At 36.3% G+C, this 19,846-nt stretch overlaps 1 protein-coding gene across 4 annotated transcripts in view; it reads left to right on the plus strand.

Moving 5' to 3' along the window:
- The window catches only part of LOC150088613 (SPARC-related modular calcium-binding protein 1-like), a 70,599-nt gene that overhangs the window by 32,237 nt on the left and 18,516 nt on the right, over nucleotides 1–19,846 (plus strand). For 3 of the 4 annotated variants that reach the window (XM_090369589.1, XM_090369591.1, XM_090369588.1), the window contains exons 3-6: nucleotides 1,948–2,160; nucleotides 5,389–5,439; nucleotides 11,496–11,585; nucleotides 12,911–13,162. In XM_090369589.1, coding sequence (XP_090225715.1) covers nucleotides 1,948–2,160; nucleotides 5,389–5,439; nucleotides 11,496–11,585; nucleotides 12,911–13,162 — 606 coding nt within the window. The remainder of the gene's footprint in view (nucleotides 1–1,947; nucleotides 2,161–5,388; nucleotides 5,440–11,495; nucleotides 11,586–12,910; nucleotides 13,163–19,846) is intronic. The other variant, XM_090369590.1, reaches the window with a different exon arrangement.

Here is a 19,846-nt window from a genome sequence, read left to right on the forward strand (position 1 = left end):
GAGCGAACCTGAGAGCGTCCTCGTAAACTGGATTAACTTGAACCAAATAAGACATGACGATGACCAAGAAAAACTAGACGCCATATTAAGGAAGATACAACAAAATGTACAGTTACGAACCACATCAAGATGATATTTGATTATTTAGATATTAAAATGGATCGAAATGGATGAAGTAGAGAATTTCTGGAAGAAAAACCCAAAATAAGAACTAAAACTGAAAAAATGGAATTGGGTGATCATACTTGGGTTATTTTGGAGAAGAGAGCCAGATTATGAAAAAGAGAGGTTCGTCAGATAAGGAAATAGCTCTAAATCAGAGATGTTCAAAATATGAGTCGTGTGCCAGCAGTCCCTTAGCAAGAATTTATCCGACACGCTACAGATTTTTGCAAATTAATATTCATAATTAAACATAAAGTTAATTTGAAGCAAACGTTTGCAGTTCGCTCTATTGGTATCTTTCTGAACTAGACTTAAAACATGATTATTTGAAATAGAGCACTTTTTTTTGGCAAACACTATACACATTCTTTAAAAGTGCACGAAAGGTTACATAATCCCTCATCCCTATCCAGACTTCGTACAACGAAAACCAAAACCCAATTTTACTTAACTTACCAAAATTAAAAGTGGCGTGTGTACTTTTCCTAACCCTTCCAATTATTACATAACACTTCTGATTACTGCATTACAGCCAAAAAAAGGAAATTCCTTTATCAATAGTCTCCAAGAATGTACAACGGAAGGAGGTAATGAAGAAAGAATCTAACATTACAAGATTATTCTTCGTTTCCTGAGAAATATGGCGCATTTGCAGTTCCTAGATAATCCTTTAATTCCACAAAGCTGATAACCGCAAGGAAATAGGGCAGAACTAAGTGCTGTATGCCTTTTGAAATCGTTTTATTATTTCCTTGTCATGTTCAATTCAGGTTCGCAGTAAAGCGTGTTGCACGCCAATTTGCGCCAGACGGTATCATAGCAACATCTCTACGTCACACAAACAACGTGTTTTATTGGAATATGCGAAGTATCGTAACAATAGAAATGATAGCGCGAGCTTGGGCGTGGCTTGTTTTGCGCCAATTTCAATGAGAAATTAAACACACATTGTGTTGGTGAGAATAAAAATAAATTGCAAGTTAATTACATTTCTCAACTGGCTGCTATTAATCATGTTGCTCTAAAAATATTAAGATTAATGTTAACTTATGGTAATAGTTAACCTACATATTAAATGATAATATTTCGCACTTCCTCGTAGTATTAATGATAACCACGCTTTATCGTTGTTTCCCCTTAATAAGTGCAAGTACATTGAGTCGCAATAGTTTCATATTATGAAGATCGAGACTCACTCATTTCGTGTCTATCTTGCACGTGTTACTTGATGCCTCTGGATATTCTTATAGAGTGTGCCAGAAAAGCGCCATTACTGAACAGAAAAGTTGAATATGTCTGAAACGAAACCGTTCCAAAGCTCAACAAACACCGGTGTTTATCATCCACCATTTTGACCCTTGGGCCCCACTTGACTGCGTGATTCATTGCACGTTAGACTCCGTGTTTTCCGTCGGATTTTGCTCAGATGAATCACGTCGCCATAAAAAGTCAGAGAATGTAACTTATCTGGCATGATCGGACTGAAATTCCTCCTCCTTCTTTCCCCTCCCCCAGTACTCGAAATACACTCCCCAATGTTCCAAGTAAACAAACAGAAATGCGCTCATCTGGCGGTGAAGAATGTCGGTAAACATTTCTGTAAGATACAGTTAGGGTTGAAATTGTGGCTTCTGGCCGAGGAACAGCTCGAACCAATGACAAAATTCCATCTTATGTTAATAATTACTTTCTCTTATACATCTTTAATACTTGGAATGCCTGTTTCTTAGTACAGCATTTTCTGTCTGTTCTCTTTTTTTTTTTTTTTTGTTCTTTTTTCAGATACGGGAAGATGTCGAGCACAACGCGCCCTTGCACAAGCTCAAGCCAAAACCTATGTCCTTGGTATATTCATCCCCGAATGTAAAGAGGACGGAAGTTACTTCGAAGTTCAGTGTCACACCTCAACTGGCTACTGTTGGTGTGTAGATGATATTGGAAAGCCCGTGCCGGGATCTTCTCTAAGATATACAAAGCCAAACTGCTCCCAGCCAGGTATCAATATTTAGATCTTTAAATATATTTTTTGGACATTATAATTCTCACTAATCATGCGCACTGTTTGAAATGTGTATATATGTTGCTTTCTAAATTGCGTGTGTTCTGTGGTTTGTGGAGGATAAACCATGCTATCCTCGCCTGAGGCCAACCAACTCAGCCATGTTGTGAAAGAGACCCATAAAAATTCCTCGCGTCAGTGACGGGATTCGAACTCAGGTCTTTTGCACCCGATGTGAGGAGGATGGTGATTATACCAACTGTGCTGTCCACCAGGGACGACTTTAACATCGACGTGGTAATATCCAGAAAAATGCCAATGCATATCCCTATGCGATCCGAACTAAAATTATAGTGTCGTGCCCCTTGACCCCTATACGTTAAATAAACAAAGATAACAGACAAAATGAAATTTTAAACGTCGACCCAGTCAGTCGATAGATCTAAACTAAATGCAAACGTGCAAATTAACATTGAACTAAAGCATAATAAACAGATTTAACTTAAATACTAAATTAAAATCGAGTGATTTTAACGAAAATCAAATAATAGGCTACACTTAAACATAATAAAGAAATTAAGTGGTTCGGATCGTTTAGGGACATCGGTTGACATTCTGCTGAATGGCATTCAATGACTGAAATACGATTCTTCTTTGGGTTCAAAAGTTCTGATGTCTCTTTGAAGAGGCAGTGCTTGTGAGCTCCCATCCTATTTATCTATTTATTCTAAAATGGCGATCTTTGGGAGGTGGCGAGGGCTTACGTCTTCTTGGGCGCGGGATCTTTAGTTCGAACCGCTGAAGGTCAGTGTTGCTTTGTCTTTTTTATTTATATTTTATTTTATTTAGAATATTAGGTGGCTTGGTACATAGGAGCAGAATCGCACCTTACTAAGTTCAACCTTAACTGCCGCAGTAATTTTCAGTATTTGTTAGGTGGTTTAGCGTTTCATTTATTCATAAATCATGTCAAATGAGACAGAGTCCGCTCAAGTTTTGCATTTCTGCGAAATTCTGTACAAATCTCTGCTCAAAAATGCTTTTCAGGAATGATACTCAAGTTAATTTTTATAAGCATCTTCCAGCTAGTTTTTCTAAGATAATGCTCACAAAACTCATTTCAAGATCATGCTCAAAAGCTCATTTTACGACCATGCTCAAAAACTAATTTCAAGATCATGCTCAAAATCTTCTTTTAAGACCATGCTCAAAAACTCATTTTAAAAGCACGAACAAAACTCATTTTAAGACCATGCTCAAAAACTTATTTTTAAGATCATGCTCAAAAGCTCATTTTAAGACCATATTCAAAAGCTCATTTTAAGACCATGTTCAAAAGCTCATTTTAAGACCATGCTCAAAAACTCATTTGAAGATCATGAACGAAATTCATTTTAAAAGCACGAACAAAACTCATTTTATGACCATGCTCAAAAACGTATTTTTAAGATCATGCTAAAAAATTCTTTTCTCGAAATATACTCCTAAAATCATTTTCAGGAATCCCAATCATGTTCAATGTTTGTTTTTTTTTTAGAAGAACAACAAGAATATTAAGAAAACTATTATAAATGAATTATAGTAGCCGAAGCATGTCAAACAGAAAAATATTCATGAAAAGCATTGGAAAAACTGGATGATGCATAACAAAAGAGAAAACATTTCTACAGAAGGTTTTAAAGGGTTTTTACTGCCAGTTAGTAGAGAGGTTGAAATAACTGTAATTAACTAAAAGTTCGAGTTAAGAGAAGGAAAGCCAATATGCACTTGTTCCTCAGAACGTGAGCTGTTTGGGAACCGTGACCGCTTGATGATTGAAACGAACAGGTGCACTGGGCTGAAAGAAGTTGTGCGCATTACACGTGTTTAAAAGGATGTTCGAAACGTTTAACATAGCTCACGGACTACAACAGGTTTAGCATAACGAACTCGTGAATGCAATAATTGGAATTTAAGAGTAAAACAAGCACTCGAACCTAAAAGCACTGCGATCTCAGCCTTGGCGTACTTGAACTGATGTGGTTGCTGCGATGGTGAACACGTGTCTACCAACACGAAGACACACAGCTGCTTTAGAGCCCTCACATGATTGTCAGATGACGTAAAGCTATGGAATTAGCACCTACTATGAGTTATTATTATGGATTCCGATGGACGTTAAAGATTGAAGGTTTCGTCTGTCATCTACCGGTTACACCTATAGCCATAAGTGACGTCACTGTCTAATGAGCTGCCAACAACAAAGCTCCTTTGACAGATTAGCAAAACGTGCTCAGAACGTCTGCAAGTCGTTAAGGAGACAACTTGTTTATAACCGCGTGTGGACGTGAAAATGCGGCATAATAGGGCAGTTAATCATTCTAATACCACCACACCTCCAGCGTGGCTTCCCTCCACTGTACAAGGTAACGACACATAGATGACACATGCCAGCAAAGTCATATTTTCCGCGGAAAGTGGAAAATCATGTTCCGACTCGGATAATGGATGTGTGTGGGAAGGTTGTTATTTGGAGCTCGGGCACACCATCATTCTACGCTACGTGGCACGTTACTCTGCGAAATTGTGCATTAAAATTCATTTCTTTAAATACCCGTTGCCTGCCCTGCCTGAGAAAAATTTTGCCAGAGGATTACTGCGGTAATTCTCTGTTACGTTATAATAATCAGTCTGCAGAAAAACAATTTCCTTCCACGCAAAAAATAACAAAACAAGAGAGGGAGAAATCTCACCAATCTTCTTTTGGAGTTTGAGTATAGACAAAACACCTCAACAAAATACAATTGTTAATGCCTTCCTGAGACTCGTGTGGCCCTCGCAGCCAGAACAGTGGTTATAATCGCTGATCTACCACGCGATATGGAAGAGGTCTAGGGTTCCAGTCGATGTGAGAAATTTTTATGATCGTGGCCAAGTTAGTCGGTCACGGCGAAAGCTGCGTGATTCTTTGTTTGGTAATTTTATTAAATTCACTATAGGACATATCCAATTTACAGATACATTCTATGGTTCATGGACTTAGCTCCCTTGAATGCTAATTTAAAAACAAATGCACGTCCTTTACAATCCAGGGAATTATTTTTGAGCTCACTTTCCATGTCAGTACTTCTAATCAGACTTAAACTTGCTGATTGATTATTAAGGTTTTATCAACAGATAATTAAATGAAAAGTTTAGTTATTCAGTTATAAACAGCAAATTCGTCTTTCCTATTTCTTTTCTAGGAAAAAGATCAAACCGTAGACGTTCGTCCAGAGGAAGAAAGCAGAAAAAAGGTAAGTGAAATAACTGAACGCAGAAACACGCCAACTGATATGTAACACTCAATTTCAATCAGCGGATAGTTTTAATAATAATAGTTATTAATATATAAGAGTAGTACTAAGAATACACTAATTTTTTGCCAATTCGAAAAATTCCCTTGTTGATTTGGACATTCCGCCCGGTAGCACAGTGGTATCGTCACCATCCTCCCCACACCGGGTGGAACAGGCCCAGGTTCGAATCCCATCGATAACGCGAGGAACTTTAATGGCCTTTTTTCACTCCGTGGCTGAGTTAGTCGGTCTCAGGCGTAGATAGCAAGGTTTTTCTCCAGAAACTGGGGTTTTTCGTCCAGCAAACAAAAAAATCGACCACATAACACACGCAATTAACAGATATAAGATACAGCACGGCAGATGAATTTAATTATTCGGGTGACCTAAAAATAATAACAGTTTTGTTTGTTTGTTTGTTTTTTTTTTGTTGATTTAGACACAGCGTTGTATTTGGTATTTTGACCTTCACATCTCAATAATCCAATTTTTCTTTCTCTTTGTTTTTTTTCACATAATGAATGACCACGACATCTAAGTCAATAAGAAAGTTTGCTTTTCGCCATAAATTCGTGAACATTCCATTACTATTAGAACTGTTGGCGATTTCTTGGCACCTATTTCCTCAAACTCTGCTTTATCCGGCAACTGAGCTGCCCTCAAGATAGTTTTCTTGTGCTGCAGCTATATGACTTTCAATGAATCCCATACAACCCCAATTTTAAAATTTGGCGGAACATTGATCTGACTGCTCTTTATTCATTAGTAATCGCTCTTCCACAAACAGCACAAATTTAACATTTTCATCCTGAAAATGACAAACTCCTAAAAGGACTAAAACTTCCTATTGTACAAAAAATTAATTATTTTCTCCTTAAAAATCTCCTGTTGTTCTATAATTGAAACATATCTATAGATTCAATGATAATTTCTAATTCCCACTCTTTCCATTTCTTGAGAAGCAGATTAGCGTGCAGATTAGCGACTAACACTAAACTTTGTTCTGAAATTGAAAGCATGTATTTTGAAATTCCTACCACCTTTTTTAAGCCCTCGTGGCTAGCATAGTTGGTAAGATCGCCGTCCTCCCACACCGGGTGGAAAAGACCTGAGTTCAAGCCCCATCGATGACGCGATGGCATTTCACAACGTGGTTGAGTTAATCGGTCTCAGGCGAGGGTAGCATGGTTTTTCCTCCCGAAAACCGGGGTTTGACGTCCTGTAAACAGAAAATCAACCTCAGAACACACGCTGATGCTCCTAAAACCGTACAACAACAATAACAACACATTTTTAAAAGTTCTTTAGCCATCGCACATCGTGGGTAGCACAGTTGGTAGAATCCCCGTATCCCCCACCCACATTGGTGAAAAAGACCTGAGTTCGGAACCCATCAATAACCTGTGGATTTTTTATCGTTTCTTTTCGCAATGTGGCTGAGTTAGTCGCTCTCAAGCGAGGGTAGCATGGTTTTTCCTTCCAGAAACTCTGTTTTTCGTCCAGCTTACAGCAAATCGACCATAGAACACACGCAATTTGCTGACAGTATACAAGGAGCAACATGACCTTAGTTGGTGAAACACTACTATAAAAGCAACTATGCCATTTTCTCAATCCGCATGGTACAAAGTCCACGAGGATCTACAGACTGGATACCAATTTCCTCATTGTTAAAGTTATTTCATTGAACTTGGCTTCTTTCATTGACCAAATTCCACCATTGCATGTTCAGAATATCCCATTAATTTCGCACGTAGATAAAATAACCTGAAGATTTGATACGTCTATGAAACAAATAATAATGCTACATTGAATAATTCCCACTTCTGTCTTACTAGCAGCTTTGAATTATTTGGTTTGCAGCTCAACCGTAAGATGACTGATATTCTTTTATACAGCTTTTGTACCTTAACTTAGTTCTAAATCTCTTGTGCCATTTATACATTATATCATCTATTTTATTATAATAAGTAAAATGTGTAATTTGTTTTTTAATTTATTTATTTATGATTTTTTAATTATTTTATTAGTATTTCTCTAGTTTATTTATTTGCAATATGTCGAATGCATTTGTGTGATTTTCTAGACGTATATTCTTCTGTTCGTTACAGATGTAAGCCCTCTGACCTTATAGGGCATTATTTAAGAAGAAATCTTTTCTTGACAAATTAACCATAAAAATTAGTATCCAGTAGAAGAGAAGACCTTAATAGGCTATGCATTTTTCTCAGAAAAACAACACCCGCAAAGGGCTCTCTCTGTCAATAAAATTCTTCAAGAATCTTGGTTGTACTGAAATTAATACTTCTTTGAGAGCAATTCGTAACTTGTGTAAGGCTTTGGGACAGTGATTGATGACTCAAAATTCGTCTTCTATCACCGCATACACGCTGAATGAAATTCAGTTCTGGAGACTTCCCGTTCAATTTAATTAATCTCATACTACTTCCATACTAAATTTGCCTTTAATGTTCGAATTTAGGAGCAAGTTTGATATGGAAATAATATAAATTTTATACGGAATTTCAGACCTTTGTGGCCAGTATAATAGTTACAATCGCTATCGAATAATATATGGCTTTATTTTTCCCCAAATTGTGGCCAAGTTATTCGGTTTTGGACGAGCGTTGTGTCTTTCTTTGGAGAATTCGGGTTTTTTATCCATATCCATCAAATCAGGAAAGCCGATTACAGGATGCCACAAAATGCATCGATTAAAAGGCATTATATCAATGCCTCATGGCCTCAGCAATCTAGCTGCTACTTATAAACTGCCAACCAACCAACCAAGCATAAAACCAAAATAAAACAGTATTTTTTTCCCTGAATTGAGACACAGTTTCTGACACTGTTCAATCAATACTTGACATTCTATATTGTCTGGATTCATTTGAATTTCAGCCAGATGATATTTTAACAGTTGTTTCTAAATTCAAAGACCATATCATCCCATGGTCCTACGGGCTACCTGTCATATCGTTTAAAAATGCTTGAATTCACTAGTGACTATTCTTACCAATTTTTCAATTGCTGCATTTCCTCTAGTATTTATCCTAATGCTTTCAAAAGTTCACACTTAGTTGCTATTTTCAAAAATCGTGGAGATAAATCTGATACCTGTAATTACTGGCCCACTCGATTATTAACCTTTTAGTGAGGATCTTTGAAACTTCAATCTTTCAATCTTCAAGAATTTGAGTGCACACATCCATCCTTTCACCCACGAATTTCAATTCAGGTTTATTCCCCATAAATCAACTTACTTCAACTTGACCTAATTTTCGCACTTACGCATGTCATTGTGGATATGGGTCATCAGGCTGATTGTCTATTATTAGACATTGCCAAAGCTTTTGACGCTGTTCACCATAAAGTGCTTCGTTTTACGTTATTCTCTTGTGGAGTGTCATCACCTTTACTAGACTGTATAATTCAGCTGTTAAATCAACAAAGATAGTTCTCGAAGGGGGCTCCATCCTTCCTTGTTTTTTCTTCTTGCGGAGTGGCACAGGGCTCCTTTTGCTTCAAACTGTCGATGTCAAATGACAAATGTTTGCCGATGGCCTTAAAGTCTACAAGGTTATCCATTCAATCTCCTATATTCATATTTTACATTGATGTTAAGCTTTGTATTTCTGCATACAGGTGAATTAGCGTTTAAGTACTGTTAATATATGCATTATTTCAAAAAGGAACATGTAAAACAAAGTTCACTGACATGAAAAATTATTTAAAATTATTTCACAAAGCTAGTGAAGGATAAACAGCTCGCCATGCAAAAAAAAATTAGCTACTGCTCAACTCTACATTAACTGTTGGTGGTGACAGTTGTTGAAATTAAGTATAGCTCCTTATTAATAAATTGCGTTTGTAAGTAAACAATTTGGTGTGTTGGGAAGATCTCGAACAATGGTTGTCTCTACTGTTTGAGTTGATACTCATAAGTGTATCAACTCAAACAGCAGAGAGTTCATACTTTTAAGTGCATTTAGCGAGGTAATTTTAAAAAAAAGAAATTTTGGCGCTTGCTGCGTAGTAAAATCGATGAGTTACATGCAAAGCCAGTTACGTTTGGAGTGAGTTCGCAGCCAATCTCGGTGGGACGGGAGAGCATTTACGTACACTCATTTTTAATTGTCCTGTTTATTGCCTCTGCTAATGATGGAGGCGTCCGACATGCGTCTCCATGCTGATGTAGTCCAGAGCAATCGCTGTCCGTCTAGACCTTCCGGAACATTACTGATTGTCTAAATTACATAAATGAAACATTCCAAACGTTCTTCTACGGCTGCTGACCACGTAACGTTCCCGACACAGGAAGGATGCGTTTATGGGATTGTCTGTGTGTGATGGAAGAAATTGGCGTGCAACTAGCGCGCGTTTACAGTTAATTGGACGCCATAAATCAATTATCCAAGTAATAAATGAATAATTAACAGAAATGATTGAAGCCAGCGGCTTTTATGACACGATGTTTGATTCAGAACCAAAAAAACAAGCCATCGTAAGGAAATTAGGATATTACGAGTCAGAGCAAAGCTTAAAAATTCTACTGAAACCAAACCCTGATTATTACTAGTATATTTTAATTCCAAGCTTATCCGCTTTTATAACGTCGGCGCTGCACAAGCCACAATCATAAAGTGGAAAGCCGATGAGCTAGTAGAGGGGAATGTGGGCCGGGACTGAACAGTATATACTTCTCTATAATTAGCTGCCTACGTCGAGTGTTTACCGGTGATAAACCAGAACCAGGTGTCTCCTTAAATATACCTGCTCAAGGTGGTTTGAGAAGTCGTCTGTCATCTTTTGGGCTGCAAATACTGGGGGCAAACGAGATTTTTGGCTATTCAGTACTTGGATGTTTTACAAGACGTTTTCGCTCACAGCGAAACTGAGCCACTACCCGCTTGGGGTAGTGGCTTAGTTCGTGCAAGTCAAATAAGGAAATCTGAATGACCTACAGTATTAGGGGGGAAAATAAAAGAGTCAAAAGTGGCAGTGAATGAAAGTACGAACATATGGTGAAAAGCTTTATCTACCTCTAGCGAGCACACTTCTTATTTCAATTTTTGAAGTAAATCTCGTTTAAAAGATATTCCTATAATTACTCGAATTTTGTATTTTCGAGGTGGTCCGTCTTTGAATTTTAGTTTAGCTTCTTACACTCCTTCTTACAGCAGCAACTATTTCCAAGGATTTAGGACCCAACTGGGGGCTAATGAACACAATGCATAGAACATAATTCTTAAGTTTATTCGATCTCCAGACTAATCAATAATGAGTTATGAATGCTTGTAAAACTCTATATTGTTATAGAGAATATTTCTGAAGAAGGAATTTCACTAATTTCTGTAACTGTTATTTTGTTCTGTGCTAAAAGCAACTACGAACAAGTTAATTTCTGCTTCTCAACCTATCTAGAGTACTGTACACACCTGTACTCAGGGATGGTGCTAGCTCAGCTTGCAGCAACTGTCATCCTAGGCGAACCATGAAATCATAGCTCTTGGCGAACATTGCTTTCTTATATGGCACCCTAGGTGTTCATCTCCCACCACCCATTGATGCCCTAAGCGACTTCCCAGGTTTCCTATATGGAATTTGGTTGGTTGGTTGGTTGGTTGGTTGTTTAAGGATTTTATGGCGCATTAGCGGCTAAGGCTAAAATACGCCAAGTCAAGACCTATATGGAAGAGCCACCCTTTGCTGTTCTATGAACTTCAATAGTCTTGCGTGTTTGGCCATAAACACATAGTGGTAAAAGATCAGTTCATCTAATTTTGCAAAGGCTGAACATTATCGTGAAAAAACTCAAAATTTCAAGGGTTTTATAGACAGATGCAATTAAGACACATCTAAAGTCATGTTACCTGAGTCCTGAGAGCCTTCTGTATCTATTTACTCTTTGAAGACAATATATGCCTATTCAGAACAGTCCATTAATATTTATATTTATCTCTGAGAAATCTCTTGAGCTATGTAAATAATTTATTCGTCTTTTTAATTTCCAGTTTGCAGTACTAACGACAGAGCAACCTTCAATGCCAACATGATTGCTATCTTCCAGTCAGAGTACAACAGAGTTCCTCACACTACCCCGGGTAAGAAGTATACGAGTTTGCATTTATAATTTATGTATTAATGGAACTGATATTTACATTAGTCTTTGTTTTTAGGAAATATTTTAAAGGGACTCAAGGTAAAAAAAAAAAAGAGCGAATATCGTTCTCAACCTTTCTTAATGATGGGCCCTTTACATGGCGTCCTTATGATACACAATATAATGAATATAGAAAGAGATTTAATCGTCGGGAAGCCATATCAGCAATTGTCACAATGTGGACATAGCTTCTATTCAAAATTTTCATATGAGCTAGTCGAGAAACTTTCAATCATTAAAAGTCAAGAAGCGAAATAACTCACAGAGTTATTCAAGTACTGAAGATCAGTATAGAAAACTTTTCTTCCAAATGAATATTTCAATTCCAACGAGTTCGAAGGCTTAGTTTTATAAGTAGGATCTTTCAAGAAAAAAAAAAATGCATAGCCAAATGATGTTACAGGGATTTAAATTGAGGCTTCGCAGAGACCACTTAATACAAAAACTCCAGCTCCTGAGATCAGTACTGAATTTTTGAGAATGACTAGTTAAATTTTGAGGAAAATGATTTCGTGCTCCATGTTTACGGAATAAGGTCCTAGAAGGATGCCTCGTTTACCTCATTCAAGCAAATGATCGCTGACAACAACCATAGCATACTTTTTCCCAGGGTTACCTCATTAACTTCCTTAATGGGTACAGAAAAACAGAGCGACATTCTTGTATATCCACACCATTAAATAAGATTTTGATCTTGTACGGATGTATCCTTAACGTTTTCTCCTTAACTTTAAAAACCGTTCTCTGTGTGAATATCCAGGCTTCGAGTGACAGTTCTGGAACTGAAAATGTCTAAACGTGATGTTCAAGCAGTCTCTTAAAGTGTCTGCTATATTTCCTCAACTGTCTCGTTAGAGATTTTTGGCATTATGCCATTTTTACAGGCATCGTGAATATTTTCCGTCCTTTAAAATCTTTTCAGAACACTACTGGAGCACCCAGTACTCTTCTTTTTCTTTCTCTCCCTTTTAAAAGCTTTAAGGCATCCCAGTACAGAAGAGTTAAGAATCCCAGTACATCCCAGCCATAACAATTACACGAATTATCATGTAAATATAAACAGCAGACAATATGCGAATAAATGTTCATCCAATCTTTTATTTATAAGAGACCTATATTTACATATACGATTCAGGATGGACGATTCAGGATCCTGAATCGTCCATCATGAAACCTATATGTAAGGTTTGCTTTTCAATGATCCTGGATAGTCTTTCATATAATTTACATCACTCAATTAATCTACAAAATCATTTTTCCTTGCAGTACCAAGCCAGTTGATAGACCCACTACTAGACACTGAAGAGAAACGGATTATCCAATGGAAATTTGACGAACTGGATTCTAACCGAGACAGCTACCTCAAGAAGAAAGAAGTTCGTGATTTAAGGAGAATGGCTAAGAAAATCGTAAAACCAAAATCATGCGCGAAAACCTTTACTAAATATTGTGATATGGACCAGGACAAGAAGATCTCCAGGAGCGAGTGGTCGGTGTGTTTAGGAGTGGACATCAATAGTAAGTAACTACAGAGCATTAATAACTTCCTTTATCCTTCTAGTCTGTGTGTGTGTGTGTGTGTGCGTGTTTATGTGTGTGTATACTCGCGTGAATTAATTTTCACAAAAAAAAAGGAAAGGTGGAGTAGATAAAGTTCTGATGGCGAACAGCGCTAACAGAATAAGAAATTCTAGAGATCAAACGGCTAAGATTATGAACTGTGAACAGCCAAAGCTGTGACCGCACTGACCTTGCCCCCAACACATCGTATGTGAAACAACTCTTGAAATGTTACCCAGAACGAGCTGTTTTAATGTCACATAAAAAATAAAGTCTCCCCTAGACCTACAATAAACATTCAAAAGAGGTGATGGCGTGGTCATTTCCAACCTAGCAAACGTTTTGTATTCTAAAGATCTGTTCGCAGTTAGTGTTTCTGTTTGCACAGTATTCTCATAACAGGTTAATCAACTTTCGTGCCGTTTGTTCTTTGACTATTAGAGGTCATTGAGTTCTACTTTTACGATGCCGGCTTCCCCTGTTTCCATTGTGATATAATGCAAACATACCAGAATATATTGGCATTGTACAGAGGGCGAAATAAGACTCATGAACACCTACAAGTATGTCCGTCTTTCTATTAAAGCAAACAACAAGGTCGTATATTTTAACCCGGAACATTTTTGACCTCAACTCCCATCACTACATACGCACAGTCAGTCAGACACCACTCCAGGAAGCTCATTTTAATTTTTAATCTCATCTGAAATACGTCCTTCAGTCTGTAAGTTATCAAACCTTCATTTCAGTGAAAGAAAAGCATCAAGATACGTCACATGTCAAGAATATTTTCAAGCAAACATGACAGGCTGTAGGGCTTTTTATAGAATCAAATGACTATAGTCATGCAAGTCGCATCCACTTATCATTTACACATGCTTACATCCGCTTAAAATAGCTTCTAAACTCGTTGTTAAAATAACTTGGAAATTAATTAGCAATCCCACTGGCTAACTGAGTAACGAATGTACCTTTTGACTATAATAATTCTCAAATATGTGAGTAGACTCTAAAATTATGACAATAGCGTGGCTGCGATTAATGTTGCACGAACCATTAATCTTGCGGATCATTATTTAATTCTTCGGAAAGAAGTTAATATGGAATTCAATCTACCCTCTTGCTGCGCTTTCCTCATACCATCAATCTACAGCCGCGTTTACTGTGACAGTAATGTGTCTTTTCCCTGATCGCATCATCCATCTTACTTGGTGACTCTGTTTATTAACAAATGGATCCAGTGACATTGTCACGTGATAATAAATGATTACGACGGGTTGCAGAGTAACACGAATTACGCGAATTAAGTCCGTATACCGCGGATCGATGCGAAAGATTCTGACTAAATTATTAATTTCAATTAATTCATCGATAAACTTTGCTGTTTTCATTTGAAGGAGAGAAATTGGGGATCAAACTATAAAAAATGAATCCACACCAGTGGGCAATAATTTAGAAGATGTGAAGATTCGTTGTCCAATATTTTGATATTACATCATAGGATATTACATCATATAAATCTGTAAATAATTTAAATTCGGAATTAACGCTTATACATTATTTTTATTAAGCTAGCATCATCTGTCCCCTGACCTTTATGTTCTGGTAATTATTTTGTTAAGTTGCACTTGCATTGTCCAGTTTTGCGACTTACACTCATTAATGTGCACTGTCCCTTCATCAATCACACAGAAAGTATAATTTCTCATTTTACAATCATAAAAACTTTGTCTTACATAAAATGAGATACAAATCGACAATGACTTTCATCCAGGATGTATATAATTATGTTCAACAAGGACAGTCATGATTATATTATTACTGAGAAAGCTATTCGATGGTCTCGTTTTTAAAACTTTTTCCGATGGGTAATATACTTCCTGAGATTCAGAATAGTTTCTAAAGGAAATCTAATCCATGAGCTCTCCACTGAGAAATACAGCACTTCATTCTTTTGAAGTGCTGTATTTGTCAGAATTAGTTCTCGATATACTGAGATAAAATAGAGCAGGCGTTTCATTTGCCTTCGAAGGCGATGCTGAAACCAATTTCTCCCAGCAGGTTTGGGCAATTTTATTGTTTGTTAGTCTGTGATTGAAAAAGGGAGCACGTTCCTTTCTTTTCGCTGCGAGTTCTATGAGACTAATTTCTTCTGTAGTCGGCATTGTGATAATCAAGATTATTGCTGCAGAACAGAGTACAAAGGAACTACTTTTGAACTGCCTAATTGGTATATATAACCAGTTTCGTAAGGTAATAAGATAATGGCAACGTATCAGAAGACAATTTTATTTTTGCGAACTTTATCATTGATAAAGCATTCAGTGTGTCTTTAGAGAATCTAGTAGTAGCATTTATCTTTTTGTTATCGTGGACTTTGTATTTTTAAACAGCTACCAAGGAGCAGCCAGCTGATGGAAAATCTTTGTTAGCCGGCCAACAGGTTTCGGCTGTCTGAAATAAATAAGAGAAGTCTGTTCTTTGGCTTGGATAAAGCTGCAGAAATTCGGTGATTTGGAATCACTGTTTACCAAAGCCTAAGTTCAATTGATTTTTGAATAATTCTTATATTCAAATATTAAGTTTACATTGATTTTTAACCTCCCCTTTGATTTGGGATGTCAAAAAAGACTCTTCGGCTCCTATTTTAAGATTGATTACAGTTTTTCGACTTGAGATGTGTCAGCTTTTTATCGATAAGAGTACTCAGTGCCTTCAAAAAGCCAGAAGTTTCGACTCCATCTCTAACCTACTGTTATTTCATTTCTGTGCCCAGGTAACGATAGCTATGTGGCGTCAGTCTATTGTGACTCTAAAACGGTCGGTTTATCTGTCTTCATGGATGAAAAACCTAACTTTCCGAATAGTAGAAAGAAAACCAATCGACTAGATAACAGTGTAAAAAAAAATATCCATAAAAATTCCTCCTGTCTCGGCGAGCGTCACGCCATCACCTTTTTAGGAGGACGGTTATCGTAAAACTTTGTATCAGGCAAGTGGGCCCACAACAGTGCTGCAATTATGATAAAAGCGAAAGAGAATAAATCTTAGTGGGTACAAGAAGGTCGTGGAAGGACGAAGGAGTATGGACGAAAAGAGATCAGGAGAATTATCCTCTAAACAACTCTGATAAACAATTACGAGAACTTTCAAAAAAGTTCTGAGGCTGATCCAATGAGAATTATCTACATACTATTGGAAACGTATACCTTGTATCCTATTGAAATCAGTCACAAGCTCTCCTTGAGACTGAAGCCTTATTCCTGCGATGGTCACACTTATTGAAGCATGGGTAGGACTCTTCTTCCGGGGTGGCTTTCAGTATTCTCGTCCTTGTTTACAAAAATGTTCTCCGTTGTGAAATCTTCTTCGTCTAAGTTGAGTTTTCAGTTCAGTAAAGAGGAAGAAATCACAAGGGGCCAAATCAGGTCGACGTAACCTTACAGGAAAGTTGTGCTTCTTCGAATATTCAACTACAGGCAGGGCAGGACAATATACGAACTCATATTATTATCATTAAGGTATCAAGTGCCATTTCCTACTGTTTTCAGCGTTTCCTTCTAAGCTAATTACATATACTCATCAGAACCCATCAATAGAATTCTAGAATTAAAGAATCACTTAGGAAGTACTCCTACTTGTGGTGAACCAGTCCATCTGCGATACAAAAATTACCTAATCCCCTGTACTAACGCAAATACACAAAACTGTTGCCACCTCAACCAATCCATCTTCCCACTGCTTGAATAAATATTTCGGACTCAGAAGAAGGAGGCAACAGTAAAGAGGAACACAACTGAACTGAGAGGAACAGGGATAAGTGATAACATTGATATCATTAATGCTGTCATCGCCATCAGAATGCATTTTAGATAATTGTTGTCTTTAAATTATCAAATAATGTGGTTTCAGTTCAGCTTTTGGTGATTCGCTGGAATACACAATAAAAATACTATAAAATAATAATGCTTTAATGTATTTTAAATCAGTAATTTAATGTATTTAAAAATATTTTGTGAAACACTCCACAAGACATGAATGACATCGTCTGATCAAATAGTTATTATTCCTAATCCGCGGCCCATTAGGGTCTTCGACCCCACACTGAACACAGCACGGGATGTAAGATCACTAAATACAATCTTTTAATGATATGCACAAAATTTTTAATTTTCAGATCTTTAAATTTTGTTTAATTAAATTTGAAATTATTGTTTGTTTTGGCAAGCCACAAAAACACTAAAATGAACCGGAAAGGCCTAATTTTCATCGGTTTTAAAAAGCCAAAATACCATTAATTATTTTATAATTTTGAAATTTTGGTATACTTAAAAATATCTGGAAAATTTTCTCTATTTATCGTTTTTTTTTTTTCAAAAGGAAATAAAAAAGCTAATCAAAAAAGAATTTCTGGACATTATTTGCACGTGGTAAAATTTTATCTGTATTACACAGCACGTGATGCTAATATTTTTTAATTTTAATTTGATTTTTTTTAATCAGTAAATATCCAAGATGTATGGATTTGTAATTTTTATTAAACTTTGACAATGGAATTAGAATAATTTATTGTAATTTTTTTAATATAGTTTAGTGTTTTTTTTTCGGTTAAAATGTTGTTTTGTTTTACTTGGCCATTCATAAAATTCTATTAAAATATTTTCGCCCTTGATTTTTTGTCAATTTTACTTTGAATCAAAGAATTACATAAATGCCAAAATACTATTTTATTTAGAAGCAACATGAAAAAATTTAACAAGAAATATAAATATAATGTTTTAAAGAGTGAAAATAATTTATAAAATACATAGTAATCATATAATTTGTATTCTAGGGTTTCAAATGACTTAATCGATTAGGCTTCAACAACCTCTAGAAATAAATATTCAAAAAAAAAAAAAAAAACGACAGTTTGAAATTTCTGTATTCTGTGCAAGAAAACGTTACTGCTCACATATCGAACTAAGTAAATAATTTGACAGTATAATAATATAAAGAATTCGATTTTATATTAATTTTAAATTTTATTTTTTAAATTTTAGAAGCCAAAGCGTAATCCGCTTGTTAAAAATAAATTTTTCACTTTGACAACAGATGGCAGTACTATACAGCATTTCTGCAATACTTATGATAATCATTTGGAAAAAATTAACACGAAATAAACTTGAAATTTTTCTCTTCTGTTTTTTTTATTATTTTTTAAAGAACTAAATTTTCGCTATCAAATCTACGTAAAAGATAGTTTAAATGAAACCTAAATTTTCTATTTGCATATCAAACAAAACTTTCATTCGTAACATAGTTTTCAGAAAATTGAAAGGATTTTATGTCTGGCTTAAAATGGAAATTATTTTAAATTGTGTTAAAATTAGCCATTGCTGTGTTTTTTTTTCAGTAGCTGACATTTCTTTTCTTTCTTCTTCCATCAATGATACGCCCTAAATTATTCATCAAGAATTTCTATTGGTCTTTTTCACAATGTGGCTAGTTAGTCGGCCTCGGGCGAGGGTAGCATGGTAGCTCCAGAAACTCGGGGTTTTTTGTCCACTAAACAGCAAATCGAAGCCACCTGGTCTAAGTTGCTAATGCGCCTGCAGTTCAACACCTGAAGAATAATTAAATCATCTCTCTATCCATGCTTTCGACACTCGTTAATTACTGAACCCAAGAACCCAATTCCTTCAGACGGTTTTTCGATCTAAGGTGGAGATGGAGTTTTGTCAACCATAAAATGGCTTTTCATCCCGTAAACCTGGAAGAATACAAGGTGCGACTAAAAAGAAACGCGAAATATTGTTTAAATTTTTATTATTTTAAAAACAACAATTTAAATGTTTATCCTCTTCAAAGTACTCTCCATCTGCGCCTATGCAGCACTCCATTTGCAATTTTCAGGATCCGAGACAGCAGCGGAAGTCCTCGGAAGGTACCGCCTTTAATTGGTTTGTTGTGTTCTTCTGAATGTCTGCTAAGTCCTCAAATCCGTTTCATTTGAGGTGGATTTTAATTTTTGGGAACAGAAAAAAGTTGGAGGGCCACAGATTTGGTGAATAAGCAAGTGCTCCAATGTTGTGATCTTGTTTTTCATTAAAAACTCTCTCACCGCGAATCATTCGCGCGCACAACTTCCTCTTGACCAACCGCGCTGTCAAAATTGTTCTTACTGTTTCTTTGTCAATGTGTAACTGTTCTGAGATTATTCGAATACTCACCAGATGGTCTTGGCGCACGATCTCTCGAATTTTTTCAACGTTCTCATATGTCGTTGAGGTTGGCTGTCTTCCTGTCTTCTTGTCATCGTGGACATCCTCCCGTCCTTCTGTGAACCGTTTGTGCCGTACACACGTGGCTGACTTATAGTATCATCACTATATTATAAATCAACAGGGATTACCTTTATTTTAGATATAGGAAGCTTCTTTTCCAACTCTCCTAGTCCAACAAGACTAAGAGAGTTTGAAAAGCGGCTTCCTATATCTAAAATAAAGGTAATCCCTGTTGATTTATAATATAATAGAATATAGGAATTATCGAGTACTTAATAGCTCTCAATTATCAAAGTATCATCACTGTACACTTTCGTAACATCTCCAATGTTTCTGCACCATTTTTACTGTGTTTCACTAAAAATTTAATAATAAT

The sequence above is a fragment of the Mastigoproctus giganteus genome, chromosome 3 (assembly GCF_048544385.1).
Source record: "Mastigoproctus giganteus isolate SK-2022 chromosome 3, ASM4854438v1, whole genome shotgun sequence".
Taxonomy (NCBI): domain Eukaryota; kingdom Metazoa; phylum Arthropoda; class Arachnida; order Uropygi; family Thelyphonidae; genus Mastigoproctus; species Mastigoproctus giganteus.